The sequence below is a fragment of the Athene noctua genome, chromosome 19, assembly GCF_965140245.1.
Source record: "Athene noctua chromosome 19, bAthNoc1.hap1.1, whole genome shotgun sequence".
NCBI classification, from domain to species: domain Eukaryota; kingdom Metazoa; phylum Chordata; class Aves; order Strigiformes; family Strigidae; genus Athene; species Athene noctua.
The window spans coordinates 7,745,565-7,759,258 of record NC_134055.1 but is presented as its reverse complement, the minus strand read 5'-3'; the positions used below and the strand labels follow the sequence as shown (position 1 = coordinate 7,759,258).

Sequence of the window (13,694 nt, the reverse complement as noted above, 5' to 3'; positions counted from 1 at the left end):
TTTCTCTTGCACATAATAGCTGATCTAGAAAAAAAAAGGTAAAAGTTTGTGAAACTCACCAAGTCATTGTAAACATCTGGTTTCTTTTACTGTAAGTTTTCACAGTTTGTGCATTTGTTTTATAGAAATGACACTTAATAAAACAAAATACTGGTACAGTTGGCAGTGCCTGGACTTTCTGAAAAGGAAAAGCAGAGACTTCATCTACTGCTGTCACTCAGCAGCTTCTCATGCTGGAAGTACACTCACAACAAACTCACCAACAGCCCAGTACAAATATTTGCATTAAGGCTCCAGTTAGAACAGCAGAGATTGTTTTAATGACTTATCCATCAAATCGAGATAAATCTCTTGGCAAGTCTGGTATAAAAAACTGCCCCTCAGCATATCACTACTGCTGTCAAAAATTAACTAAACATCGTAAGTGGGATAAGGGAGGGGGGAATATTTGCCATGAATGGAGGTTTAAATATAGCATTCAACTAATAGATGCATCATTCTGCCTCAGAAGTACAGTCCACTCTAAATGGGGTGATTTTACTCCACTCCTTCTTGTTTGTCTTTAATAGCAACCTGTAAAACACAAAAATAGACACACTAAGACAAGAACTGTTACAGAGCCAGAGGAAGCTAAACATTTGTAACAAGTCTTCTATGAAACACAAGAACCCCCACAAACGATCAGTGGAAATCCCTACATGATCCAGAAAAACAATACTTACGCTGAAACACATTAACAAAATTGGTTCACTGTTACCTTTTACCAGCACATCAGAGAACACTACACAGAGAATATCCTGTTCATGGCCCCCCTGGGTTTGTCTGAAAAACCTTTTGGACAGATTAAGTCTCAAAAGTCAGGGGCTAAACACAATCATACAGTTGAGCAGAAGCAATGAGAAGTGGTTGCAAATACTGTCCTGGAGTTTTGGCGTAAGTAAAAAAAAAAACCAACATGCAAACGGAAAAACACTTGGAAGAATAGAATAAGACTCTGAGAAAACCAAAGGCAACCACCTAGGGAATTACAGAGCACCCACTGAACCCTGGGCACACACATAACCCTCGAAAGCAGCCGAGTAACGCAAAGCTGTGTGGCTTTGATTAATTTATTGACCTAAAAGAGCAGCTCTAGGATACACTACCCCTCTCTTTGTTTCACTTTCAATTGCAACAAGCTCAAATACTTTAAAGAAAGAAGAAAGAAAAAAGACTTACCCTGAACCTCTCTTCCAGGAGGGAGAGCTCACTGATCAAATCCGTGATGGCGTTGGTGAAAGCTTCCTGGGGGCTGTAATCAGGGGTGGTCTGGACGCGGATGATAATTTTGTGTTCCAATGGGTGTGGGACCTTGTACCCCGCAAATAACACCTGGGGGTCTTTCAGTAACTGCCTGCAACAGAAAAGCAGCGCTGAACAACCACGCAGCACAAATACACGTGCTTTTTTAAATATATATTTTTTTTTAAAAAAAAAAAATCATTAAAAAGACAGGTTTCTGACAAGCTTTCCCAATGTGCTTTCAAACAAGAGCATTAGGTGTGTGTTCGGGGAGGTTATTCTCTCAACTTTTTAAATGGAGTGTTGATTTGGCCGGACGTGACAACATCTACCACCAAGTGACTAAGCTTTCTGAGGGGGAAAAAAAAAAAAAAAAGACTCAACCTCCCCCCCGGCCCAGATTTCCTCCCCCCCCACACCCCTCAGCTCACGACTTGATGATGTTCCCCAGCGTGTGGTCCTCCTTGTTGATGGTGAACAGACAGGCATTGGGCACCTTCGTGTCCTTGTTGATGGCGACCCTGAGCGGACACAGACAGGTCCTTTATCGCACCCCCCCCCCCCCTCAGGCAGCGGCTCCCACCGCTCGATACAACCCCGGAGGCCGCGGGGAGCCTGGGGGGGGGAGGCCCGGGGCTCCCCCGGGCCTCCCCCCCCAGGCTCCCCGCGACCGGACCAAGGGTCTGAGTCCGACCAAGCCTCCCCCCCCGCCGCCACTCACTTCTTTTCGCCCTCGAAGAGGAGGAAGGACTCGAAGGCCGGAGGCGCGTTCATGCCGCCGCCACCGCCCGCGCCGCCAGCGCGTCACTTCCGCCCGCTCCCGGCGGCGACAGCGCCCCCAGGCGGGCGGGCGGGCTCGGCGCGGGTGACAGCGGAAAGGGCAAGTGGCGGGGTTGGCGGTGATGTCACCGGTGACGTCACCAGCAGCGATGCCACCAGAAATGGCACTCGCGATGTCAGCGGTGCCACCAGAAGGAGCAGCACCAGGGCTGCCACCAGAAGAACCTTCCCCAGTGGCACCACCCCAGCCACCAGTGGCATCCCCGCAGGTGCCAGTGACACCCCCGCAGGTGCCAGTGACACCCCCACTGCCACCAGTGACACCCCCACTGCCACCAGTGACACCCCCACTGCCACCAGTGATGTCAGTGGTGCCACCATCAGTAGCAGCACCAGGGCTGCCACCAGCAGAAGCTTTCCCCGTGGCACCACCCCAGCCACCAGTGACACCCCCACCAGGGCCATCAGTGATGTCAGTGGTGCCACCAGCAGGAGTAGCACCAGGGCTGCCACCAGCAGAACCTTCCCCAGTGGCACCACCCCAGCCACCAGTGGCACCGCCACTGCCACCAGTGGCACCCCTGCAGCCACCAGCGGCACCACCACTGCCACCAGGGCCACCAGTGATGTCAGTGGTGCCACCATCAGTAGCAGCACCAGTGCTGCCACCAGCAGAACCTTTCCCCGTGGCACCACCCCAGCCACCAGCGACACCGCCACTGCCACCAGTGACACCGCCACCAGCAGTGGCACCAGCAGGGCCATCAGTGATGTCAGTGGTGCCACCACCAGGGCTGCCACCAGCAACTGCCCCCCCCCACCCCCAAGCCACCAGCGCCCGGCCCTGCGGGCAGCAGTGTCTTCACCAGTGACGGACAGGACAGGGCTGCAGGGGACAAAGTGCCTTTATTGCCACGGCCGCAGTCCCCGAGGCATGGGGGCACTGACACCCCCCCCCGGAGGTGGAGGGGGACACTGGACCCCTCATGTTTGCAGCTGCAGCAGGGTGGGGGTCGGGGGGGCAGGGGGCTGCGCCCGGCGGTGGCAGCCCTCCAGGTCCCCCAGCACCCCGAAGAGCCGGCTCAGCCCCTCGGGCAGGGGAGCACCTGCAGGAGAGGGGGAGCAGCAGTGAGACCCCAAGGGGTCACCCCACAACTACCACAGCCCCCACCCCAAACCCCAGGACATGTCCCAACCGCAGCGCCCCCAGTGTGGTCCCCAAAATCCCACCCGATCCCAAACCCACCTTCACCCCGGGGGCCGTTTTGACCATCCTCCGGCTCCAGCAGCTCCCAGTATTTTTCCCTGGGGAAAAGGGGAGGAGAGGGGCAGGCCCGTGGCGGGAGCTGGGGGGTTGGGGTGGTCCCTCGGGCCAGGGGCTCACCTGAGGGCCCCTCGGAGGCCCTGGAGGTGATGGAAGAGGCGTTGTGCCTCTGCCGCGGGGTCCAGGGGGTCAGTCCAGTCCTGGAGGGTGACACCGTGCCGGGTGCGGTCACAACCCAGCCCTGCAGGACAGGGGGGTCACGATGGCGGGGGGGTGGGGACACACCACCAGCACACCCGCGGGATTCCGGGGCGCCCACCCCGGTACCTGTCCTCTGCCTCTGGTGGCAGCAGCTCCACTTGTCCCCACGGAAGACGCCGGGGTGGTAGGTGCGGAGCACGCGGGGGTTGTTGACGCACACCTTGCGCAGGGCTGACAGCCACTGGTTCAGGTCGTTGACACACTGCGGGGGGGTGGGAGAGGTGAGGGGGGGCCCCAGGCTGGGACACCCCTCTATATGTGCTCCCCCCGGTCCCACCTTGCACTGGAGGTAGGCTGTCTCCTGCTGCCCGCCTGCGTCCACGTAGACCACCTGCATGACATGGGAGCTCCCGAAGCTCTTCTCCTCCACCTTCTCAGCCGCGAGGATGTCAGCCAGGGCGATGACGCCACTACGCTGATGGGGGACACACACACAGGGGGTCACGGCCACCCCACTGCCACCCCAACCGTCCCCCTGGCGCTCCCTCACCTCGGCGCCAGGGCTCTTGCCGAAGCTGAGGGCTTCCCCGGTGAGGCAGAAGTGGAGCTTCTTGGCAGCAGCAGCAAGCAGCGGCCCCTTGCCCCGCGTCTTGAGGACGAAGAGCAGCCCCTCTTTCACCACCACGGCAGGGGGGCCCAGCAGCTGCCCTTCACCTTCCTCCTCCTTCTCCTCCTCCTCTGTCCCCACCAGCCGGGCAATGAAGTCCTTCATCTGGGCGATGCCCTGCTGCAGGGCGGGCAGCAGCGGGGCCAGCCAGGCCTCCTTGGCCCGCCCGGCCGCCGGCTCCATGTTGCCCACCATCTGGACAGCCTGCAGACCCCCGGGGACAGCGCTGTCACCAACCCAGCTCTCCCCACTGGGAAGCAGCTGAACACCTCAAAAAAACCCCGCCTGGGGGACACTGCTACCCCCGGCCACATCCTCCCCGGTCCCACCTTGGCCAGGAGCAGCAGCGTGCGGCTGGTGCGCGCGTCGGCGTGCATCTCCCGCAGGTGGAAGAGCTTGGGGGTCATGATGGCCGGCGAGAAGAAGCGGAGGCAGAGGAAGCTGGTGATGGCCACAAACTTGGCGTGCTACGGCCGACCGAGGCAGAGGGAGACATGTGAGGGTCTGTCCCAGAGAAGGACATGCCCAGGCACCGCGTACATCGATGCGCCAGGGACGTGGGGGCTGCCTTCCAGCACCGGGGTTGTGTTTGGGTGCAGCACGGCCCTGCTGTCCCCTTGGGTCCCATCCCTGGGGGGCTGCCCCCATGCCCAAGAGGAGACCACATCAACCATGCCCGATTGACCCCCCGTTCCTCCCCCACTGCAGCCCAACCTGGTGCTGGGGGAAGCGCTCCCCGACGCGCAGGAAGAGCTGCCGGAAAGCGGCGCGGATGACGGGGGGACACGCCGGGGCTGACTTGACGATGGCATCCAGCAGCTCGCCCAGATAGGACTGGAGGTGCTGGCGGCCCTGCTCAATCACCTCGCCCTCTGTCTGCACCCGGTGCAGCCCCGAGCACCTGTGGGCACCAGCACCATCAGCCCCACAGCTGGAGTCCCCCCACCCCGCTGCCCCGTGTGCCCCTTACCCGACGTCTTTGACCTCGACCTTGCCAGGGTCCAGCTCCACGTACTTCTTCTCCTCGAACACGCGGGTGATGGTGGGTCCCAGGACGGCGTGCAGGTATAGCATCCCTGTCACCTGCCGAGGGACCGCGCAGGGGATAGTGGCAGGGGGCACAGCCACAGGTTTGGCACCTGACACCCCCAGGCTCCCAAATAAGGGTCACCCAAGGGATTTTCTCCAACCTCCCAGCCCCAGGGAAGACAAACACAGCCCCACCAGCCCTCCCAGTACTCCCCCTGGGAACCCGCCCTGGTAGGGACAGCCCAGAGCCAGGGTGGAGTGGGAAGAGCAGGTTTTAGGCAATGTGGCACCTTGAGGAAGGACTCCATCGACTTTGAGGCCAGGGAGTTGCTCCGGAACAGAGTGTTGGGCTCACCTGCGAAACAGGAGAGGGTCTGTGGCCTGGGGGACAGCCACAGGTCACCCACCAGGCAGCTGCAATCACGGGGGACATTTACAGGGGTTGTGCCCTCCATCCCCAGCCATTTCCATGGGAGTTACAGGAATTTCCTAACCCCACACCACCTGCTCCTCCACCAACCTCAGCCTGTGAGGATGAACCCAACAGGTTCCCACCCAGAGCATTGTGCGATGGCTGAACCTCAACCATCACCCCCCAAAAAAATCACCACGCAAGGTTCCAGAGGTTTTGCAACCCCAGGAGATGGTTAGAAGCTCCAGCTCCACTCCTCGCTCCAGCCTTACAGGGCTTGGCCAGCTCCAGCTTGAAGAGCAGGTCCAGAAACTCCTTGACCAGCCCTTGGCCCAGGAAGAGTCTCACCAAGCTGATGGCGACCTCCTGCCGGCACTCGGCTGTGGTGGTTTCATCCAGGAGGGTGACCAGGTGGACTTGGCCGTCCTGGTAGGGAGAGGCACCGTAACATGATGGCCCAAGGGAGATGCACGTCCTGGCAGAGAGCTGGAGGAAGGTGGGTGCCCCAGCAGGGCTCTGCATGGACCCCTCACCTGGCGCCCCGACTTCACCTCCTGGCACAGGAGCTGGACCAGGGGCTGGTAGCACTGGGAGGGCAGCACCGTCTCGTCCCGCAGCCTCACCTGCAGCTGCAGCGAGCCCAGGCTGCCCTGGTGCCTGCAGGAGCACAGGGTGGCGGGGCAGAGGGAGGGAGAAGTACTTCACCAAGCAGGAGGTGGCCCGACAGACCAGGGAAGCCTGCGCAGGCAGGTGTGGCTGCCCGGCACTTGCCCCCTCTCCCAGACAAGGACATTTCCAGGAGCTGCCTCTCCAAAGGGATGAAGCTTCCCAGGAATATCCCCCCCTGTGGGCACCACCCCCGGCACACCCCAACCCCCCCCCATCCTGAGACTCACTCATCCTCCCTCGGCTTGGACTTGTCGGGCTGCAGCCTGAACCAGCCCTCCTCCTGCCCAGCCGCCTCCAGCCCCGGGACACTGAACACCACCTGGGAGGGGAAGGCAGGAGGGGGTCGGGCGGGCAGCCGGGCAGGCCCCCCAGCAGCTGTGACGGGGTTTGGGGGCTCACCTTGCCCAGGAAGTCATTCCTGCCAACCAGGTCCCAGTCCCACACCTCCACGCACAGCTTCTCCCCTGCGGGCTCGGCCAGCTCGAACTCGAAGGTCTCGTTCCAGCGGGGGTAGCAGGATTTCTTGACCACCTGGAAAGACAATGGCTTCATCCCTCCTCGCTGGGTGGATCCAACACCCCTTCCTCAGGGACACCAGGCTGGGGACGCCGGGGGACAGGGATGGCTCCTGGCCAAGGTCCAGACTTCCCAGTGGGATGATTTCACCTGCACCACCAGCAGGTTGGGGGATCCCAAGAAACTGAAGCCACACTCACGGTGCTCTCCTGCACCTTCCCGTTGTAGCGCAAGCGGACAAAGGGGTCGGAGGCTCCATTCCGATCCTTCCTGGCCAAATCCCTGCCGAGAAGAGGAGGAATTTGCCAGCAACCTCCCAAAATACCTATGGGCACCCACACCCCTCCTCGGTCCCCCAGCATCTCGAGATGCACGTCCTAAAGCCCAGCAGATGGGGTGGACCCTGCCCCAGGAGCCCTGTCAGCTGCTGGGTGGTGGGGAGGATGCTCTGCCCAAGGGAGGATAACTGAGAAGACCCTGATACAGTGGGGAAACTGAGTCACGGAGCTGCCCACGCAGGCTCCTGCCACCCCCGTGTCCCCTCCTCACCTGGCCTCCAGCACGGTGCAGCACAGCACCCGCCGGCTGTCCTGGCTCCCCGGGACCTCCACCCGCAGGTGGATCTCCCCCTGCACCTCCTCATCGGGGTCCACCTCGCTGAGGCTCACCCAGCCGCTGAAACCTGTGGGAAAAGGGGCCACACTCATGGGGTGGGGTCCTCGGGGGGGCCCTCAGGACCAGCTTGTTGCAGGGCTGGGAGACGGGTCCCTGCTGGGACCCTCCCAGCCACCCGTCCCCCTACCCTTGGGGTGCTCCACCAGCATGTCCCGGGTGATGCAGACCTTCCCAATAACATCGTCGTGGCTGGAAAACAAAAACCAGGAGGACATGGGGTAGGATTGCAGCCCCCCACCCTGCCGGGCCCCTGCCACGCATTTCGGGGGGACAAGGTGCCTTGGGTGTCCTGAGGTGGGGCCATCATGGTGCTTTTGTCCCCACGGAGTGTGCCAGCCGCCCCTTGCTGCCAGCTGGAAAATAATCTCGGGAAATAACTTCACCCATTTATGTCCCAAAGCTCAAGCCAGCACAGCCAAGTGTGGAGTCTCCAGTGTCTACAACGGGGTTGAGCATGCAGGCAGCCAAAGCCACCAACCTCCCAGTCCCATGCCGAGCCCCCACCACCCCACAGCCAACCTGAGCGCATCCTCATCCATGACGTAGATGGAGACGCTGTGAAAGGTGGGCTGGAGGTGCACCTCGTATTCCTCCCCCCAGAATGGGGACAGCGTCTTCCACACCGTGGCAGTCCTGCAGGGCAGACAGCACCGGTGACAGGGTGGGATGAGGCTCACTTGCTGGGGCTCTCCCCACCTCCCCAGTCCGGGGAGCTTCACAGCTTTTGGTGACACATGGCTGGGGGCAGCACCCACAGTTTTGAACCCTCAGTTGGGGCAGGGGATGGGTCCCTGTCCTGTCCTGTGCCTCTGGGCCGGCAAGACATCTTAGACATCACAGCCTGTGTCTGGAGGAGTGGCTTAGCCCAAAGCAGGGAATAATAATAGTAATAATAATTATAATATTGTGCCTGCAGCAGGGTAGATGGAGGAACCCGCCCAGAGCCGGGTGTGCTGGCAGGTTTGGGACCAGCCAGGGACATGGAGCCACTCACCTGATGATGGTCTCATCATCGATCTTCACGATGCAGTACGGGTCGCTGCTCCCCATGCTAGAAGGACACGGCACAGCTCTGTCAGCACTGCCAGCCACAGCCCTGCCGCCCTGCCGCCACCCCACGGGGCTCTCATGGTCATGGGCAACCAAAGCCTTCAGCCCTGGCAACCCCCCCCCTCCCCAGAGGTGGGACCTTGCAGGTGCCCCTTGTAGGGACACCTCAGGGTCCAGAGGCACCCTCCGAAGCCAAAGGCTTCAGTGGGTGGATTTGGCCATGGCTACAGGTATGTGGTGACCCTGGCTTTGTTCTCAGCCTGGGGAAGCACTGTGTCCAGCCACTGCATCCTGCTGGCAGCTGAAAGTGGCTTTTCTCTTCCAAATCGGAAGATGAAGAACAAACAAAACCCACCCTTTCCCCGAAATAGCTCCAGGCACCCGCAGCCCCATTGCACACACTGGGAGCAAGGCCACAGCAGCCTCCTCCAGCCCTGGGGTGTACCCAGAGCCCCAACACCTCCGTAGGGATGGGGACATCCCTGGGGACACCCCCAGTGATGCAGAGGGTGCAAAGGGCAGGCGGTGTGTGCCATGGTGACCGCAGGCTGTTGGCAGCCACCACAATGCTCCGACACAGTTTCCTCCCCAGGGAGAACCCAAGTCATCAGTCCTATGCGCTGCTGCCAAAAAAAAAAAAAAAAAAAAAAAAAAAAATCACCATTTTACAGCTTATTGCCCCAGTTCATCAGAAATGAGGTGACTCGGAGGGGGGCGGGGGGGCTCCAGTCAGAAGCAGAGGAGCCAGCAAGACCCAGGTGCTGGCCAAGAGAGTGGAAAGGTTGTGCTGCCGTCCCGCAGGCAGCCGGCGCGCAGCAGCCCGCTCCCAGCACGGTTACTCATTAACACTGATCCTGGCAGCATCCATCAGCCACCGAGAGTGTCCCGGAGAAGGGGGGGAGCCCATAGGTGGGGCTTTGGGGACCCCAAACACGGAGCGATTTTCCCATCCCAAAACAAGAGAGGTTGAGACACCCAGCTGCTCGGTGGCGGATTAAAAGGTTTTGGGGTGCTCCCTGCCAGGGAGGGTTTCTCTGAGCTGTGCCTCCCAGGCACGGTGCTGGCACCCCCCCCACCAGGCACTCCAAGCCTTCTGGGCCACGTGTGGTGTGGCAGCGCAGGCAGGTTGCTCGGAGCAGCTTTCTGCCTGCCCCCTCCTATCTCCAACCAGCCTCCTGAGAGGGTTTTAATGCGAGCAGTGGATGAAGCACCATTAACCAGAGCCTGTTGCTGACATTTCCTGCCTTATGCAAACCATGAAGCGGGCAGGGAGCATGCAGGCAGAAAGGGAACATCTGCCTGCCTGAGCCATGCTCAGCAACGAGGGCAGACTTCAGATGGGAGCTGCCTGGATGCCAGCAGCAGGAAAACCTTGTCCCCAGCACGGGGACGTTTGAAGCACACAGGCTGCTCCACGTCCCCTGGGACGCAGGGTGCCATGAAGCTGCCCATGCAGTACTCGGGTGCTGCGTGCTCCAGGGATTAAAACGCAGGGCAACCAAAATCCATCCTCCACGGGCTGCAGGAGATGCCCAAGCTGCTGGGGAGCCCGCAATCTGAATCAGCGGCGGATAAATCCCCGCTCCAAAGGCAGACAGGAAACCCAGCACTGCACTGGGTGACACCGTCTGCATGGCATCGCTGTCCCTGGATGCTAACCAGTGCCCGGGACATGTCAGGGGAAGAGGTTTATAAAACTTGCAGGCTCTCTGTGGACACTGGGCATCCTGCCGACACCTCACAGAGCACGGCTTGCTTCAGCCACCCACTCCGGCCCCTCCACGTCGGCACGGGTGGCCACAGGAGGCGAGACCGGGGGTCTAGTGCAGCAGAAGGAGCTAGGAAAGGGGAAGATTGGGCTTTAAAAAGAGGAAATGAATACTGAAGCTTTAAAGATTGATAGCACAGTATAAATAAGGGGGGGAAGGAAATAAACATGCGTGCTTCCCGCAGCCATCCATCCCAGCAGGCAGCACTGGGGGCTGAGGCGCTGAGTTTTGTGATTAAAAATTCACTTGTGTAGACAGCGGCGCTGCTTTGCCCAGCCCTTGGTATGGCAGGCAATAAAATAAAAATAAAGCAGATAATTTTTCTTGCTTTCCAGCAATGAAGATGCAGAGGAGGATTTTCCAGCACCCATCTGGGAGGGAGCTCATACGGTCACTGCGTCCTGAGGGGGGACAGGGGCAGAGCCCACCTGGGGCTGAGCTGGAGCTGCTGCAGCGTGTCCTGCCTGCCTGTTTTGGCCCCAGCATTGGGCAATGACGTGCGGGAGGGCGAAAACAGGAGCGGGTTTCCTGTCTCTTTATGGGCAGTTTTGTGGTTTCATGGCTGCACAGTGCCCAGCCCCGTGCTGGGCGGGCGCTGGCTTGGAAAGCAAAACCAAACAGCAGCTCCTCTGAACTGGGAGGAGGTGGGAGACCTGTGGGCACAGCGACCCGGAGGCTGACATGGGGGCTAAACCCCATTGAAATCACACTGCTGCTGCCCAGGGTGAGGAGGGGGCTGCCAGTGGCACAGCTCCTGGGAACAGAGGGGCACGAGGGGGGTCACAAGCCACAGCAACACTGGCCAAATCCTGCTCCTGCAACTCCCTGTGCGGAATCCTGCAAGAGGTGGGGGGGCCCCCACAGGGCTTTGAGGGCGCCCCATCACCCACGGGTGCCTGCAAGGAGGGTCTGACCTGCAAACATGCCCGGCGTTGCTGTTGACACCCCGCAGAGGGGTTTTTTTCCCTGGGGAAACCGGTGGTGATTCCAAAGGCTGTGCCAGGGCAGAGCAGAGGAACCGGATCTCACAAGCCCCCGTCCACAGGGGAGGGGGACGGCAGCCAGACACGGCCAAGGTCAGGCAGCAGCAGGTGAGCGTGACGGGTCCTGCGCTCGGGTTTCCCTCCCTGCCCAAAGCCGTGTCCCAAAGCCTGCGGTCTGGAAAGCTCCGCTCAAGGCGTTATCACACAGCAGCTTTCTGCAACACGCTCTCCTGAAAACCAGAGCCTTCTCGCGCTGGTTTGAGCTCCCAGCAGGGAGTTATGCCAAGGGATTTAAAAATCAGGCCCTGACACATGGGATTTAAAAAAAGAAAAAAAAAAAAAAAAAAAGTCATGTTTCTTTCCTTGTTTATCCTCTTTTTCCATGACGGCTGCAGGGATTTTTGCTGGTTTTCCAGCAGCCCTGACCCTGCCTGGCTGCTGAGTGCTCCTCTACAGCCTCCTGCTGCCTTGGTGGCTGGGGGCCACCCCGATGCCATCCCCCCATCTCACCCCAACACCGTCCCCACATCCCACCCCAGAAGGATCAGAGCGATGAGGATAATGCCGGGACACGTGGGCAGCCCTTGGGGAGCTGCCAAGGAGGGGAAGCCCAACCCAAGGGGCTGCCAGCAGAGCCCCCTGGACCGCAGCCAGGTGGGTCTGAGCCAGGGCTGGGAACAGAGCGGTGACGGGGGCCAGAGCACCAGGGTTCCTCCCTGCTCTTTTTGGGGGACAGCTGAACCGGGGGTCCCGCTTCATGGCCCGGGGTCCCTGCAAAAGACCCAGCTGCAGGAGATGTAGGGCATGGTGGGGGCTGCCCTGACCCATGGCAGCGCAGGGAGAGCCCTCCAAAGTGCTTGGGGTACCCTAAAGCACTGCTGGGGGCACCACACAGCACTGGGTGCTTCTGGGAGGGAACCTCAAAGCCATCCTAGAGGGTATCTCCAAATTCGGGGGGACACGACAGCACTCCTGAGGGAGCACTGAGAACTGCTGGGGGCACCCAAGCTAATGTGGGGAGAACCCTCAAAGCAAGGGGGATTCCCAAAGCCACCCTGGGGAGAACCCCCAAAGTACACACACTGTGGGGGGGAACACCCTAAAGCCATGCTGGGGGGACACCCAATGCAAAGGGACCCCAGAGTCACCCTGGAGGGAACCCCCAAAACACGGGCACTGCTGGGAGGACCCCACTGCCCCCAGAGCAAGGGGGACACCCCAAAGCCACCCTGGGGGGTATCCCCGAAGCACAGGGAACTGTCGTGTGGGGCACCCCACGGCGCTGCTGGGGCGGGGGGGGGGCTCTCTCCCGGGGTGCTGCCCCTCGAACCCCTCCCGGCTCCCCGGGGGCACTCACATGTCCTTGGCAGGCAGGTTCCTGCCCTCCACGATGCGGATGGAGAGCGCGCTCCGCCGCGCCATGGCGAGCGGGAGGGCGGGAGGGCGAGCGGCGGAGCCGAGCCAAGCCTCGAACCGGCGGCCACCCTGCCCCGAGCCCATGTGCGGGCCGGCGCCGGCGGCCGCCAATCAAAGAGCGGGGCGGGATAAGGGGCGGGGCTAGAAGCCCTTTCGCCGTGGCGATTGGGTGAATCTATGTGCTGTCAGATAGGGGGTGGGGCCTGAGCGGGAATGGGCGGGGCTTCAGCGGGTGTGGGCGTGGCTTGAGCGGGTGTGGGCGGGGCTGAGCTGCCCCGGGGTCCCCCCGCGCCGCCGCGGTCCCGCCGGGCCCCCCCTCGGTCCCTCTCAGCCGCGGGGACCGGCCGCGGGCCCAGGGCGGTGCGGCCGGGGGGGCCTGGCCCGGCGCCCCGCCTGCGCTGGGAATGGAGGACCGGACCCACCTCGTGTCCCTGCTGCCCCCGGCTCCCCCGCGAGCCTGGGCCCCAAACCCCACCTTTCGCTTCCTTTTCCAACTTATTCTTTTTAATCACTGCCCACCCCCTCCCCGGTTTCAGCAATCCCGGCGGATCCGGTAGCGCTTCGGGGGGGCTTTAGTGGATAAATACAGGAGGGGGAGCCCTCCTGCCAGACCCGCCTCGGCTCGAGGACGCTCCCGGCACCCAAAGCTGGGGCTCAGGGCCGCGCACAGACACCGCCGGGCCTTGGCATTTGCGCCCGGCCGCCGCGGGGACACCGCGGGGACACTGCCAGGACACTGCGGGGACACTGCAGGGACACTGTGGGGACACCACGGGGACACCCCGGGACACTGTGGGGACACCGTGGGGACACTGCTGGAACAGTATGGGGACACCGCGGGGACACGGAGGGGACACTGCTGGAACACTGACGGGGGTACCGCGGGGGCACCGTGGGGACACTGCGGGTTCACGCTGCTCCTCTGCCTCCCCCACACGGGGGACAGGGCGCAGTCCCCCCCCCCCCATCACTCGCACCTCCC

General features: G+C 61.2%; 2 protein-coding genes across 6 annotated transcripts; both read right to left on the bottom strand.

Moving 5' to 3' along the window:
* Positions 1-63: 63 nt before the first annotated feature.
* POLR2J (RNA polymerase II subunit J) lies at positions 64-2,119 on the bottom strand. 2 transcript variants are annotated; one of them, XM_074923229.1, is made up of 4 exons: positions 2,003-2,119; positions 1,713-1,802; positions 1,219-1,393; positions 64-573 (listed from the first exon to the last, which is right to left on the bottom strand). In XM_074923229.1, the coding sequence occupies exons 1-4, from the start codon at positions 2,053-2,055 to the stop codon at positions 538-540; spliced, it is 354 nt and encodes a 117-aa protein (XP_074779330.1). In that variant the 5' UTR covers positions 2,056-2,119; the 3' UTR covers positions 64-537. The 2 variants fall into 2 exon arrangements, with proteins under 2 accessions (XP_074779330.1, XP_074779331.1); XM_074923230.1 differs by lacking the exon at positions 1,713-1,802 and having other exon boundaries at positions 2,003-2,090.
* Positions 2,120-2,969: 850 nt separating this feature from the next.
* Positions 2,970-12,781, bottom strand: LOC141968166 (ras GTPase-activating protein 4-like). 4 transcript variants are annotated; one of them, XM_074922572.1, is made up of 20 exons: positions 12,654-12,781; positions 8,489-8,545; positions 8,014-8,127; positions 7,622-7,683; positions 7,369-7,501; positions 7,020-7,101; positions 6,703-6,834; positions 6,531-6,622; positions 6,168-6,291; positions 5,907-6,060; positions 5,513-5,577; positions 5,164-5,276; positions 4,908-5,094; positions 4,523-4,660; positions 4,077-4,397; positions 3,864-4,001; positions 3,653-3,788; positions 3,446-3,566; positions 3,308-3,366; positions 2,970-3,167 (listed from the first exon to the last, which is right to left on the bottom strand). In XM_074922572.1, exons 1-20 carry the CDS (start codon positions 12,716-12,718, stop codon positions 3,046-3,048), a joined length of 2,415 nt encoding a protein of 804 aa, XP_074778673.1. In that variant the 5' UTR covers positions 12,719-12,781; the 3' UTR covers positions 2,970-3,045. The 4 variants fall into 4 exon arrangements, 2 of the variants coding, with proteins under 2 accessions (XP_074778673.1, XP_074778674.1); XM_074922573.1 differs by having other exon boundaries at positions 3,864-3,956; XR_012634816.1 differs by having other exon boundaries at positions 3,081-3,167; positions 3,308-3,525.
* Positions 12,782-13,694: the final 913 nt, after the last annotated feature.

Excerpts from the sequence above, each read along its gene's own strand:
- POLR2J (XM_074923229.1), bottom strand. The coding sequence starts at position 2,055 with ATGAACGCGCCTCCGGCCTTCGAGTCCTTCCTCCTCTTCGAGGGCGAA. Across the intron at positions 1,394-1,712 it reads CTGGGGAACATCATCAAGTC|GCAGTTACTGAAAGACCCCC; the intron begins GTGAGCTGAGGG and ends TTTCTGTTGCAG. Across the intron at positions 574-1,218 it reads TCCTGGAAGAGAGGTTCAGG|GTTGCTATTAAAGACAAACA; the intron begins GTAAGTCTTTTT and ends TGTGTTTTACAG.
- LOC141968166 (XM_074922572.1), bottom strand. The coding sequence starts at position 12,718 with ATGGCGCGGCGGAGCGCGCTCTCCATCCGCATCGTGGAGGGCAGGAAC. Across the intron at positions 6,623-6,702 it reads GGAATGACTTCCTGGGCAAG|GTGGTGTTCAGTGTCCCGGG; the intron begins GTGAGCCCCCAA and ends TTCCCCTCCCAG. Across the intron at positions 3,789-3,863 it reads CAGCCTACCTCCAGTGCAAG|TGTGTCAACGACCTGAACCA; the intron begins GTGGGACCGGGG and ends ACCCCCCCGCAG.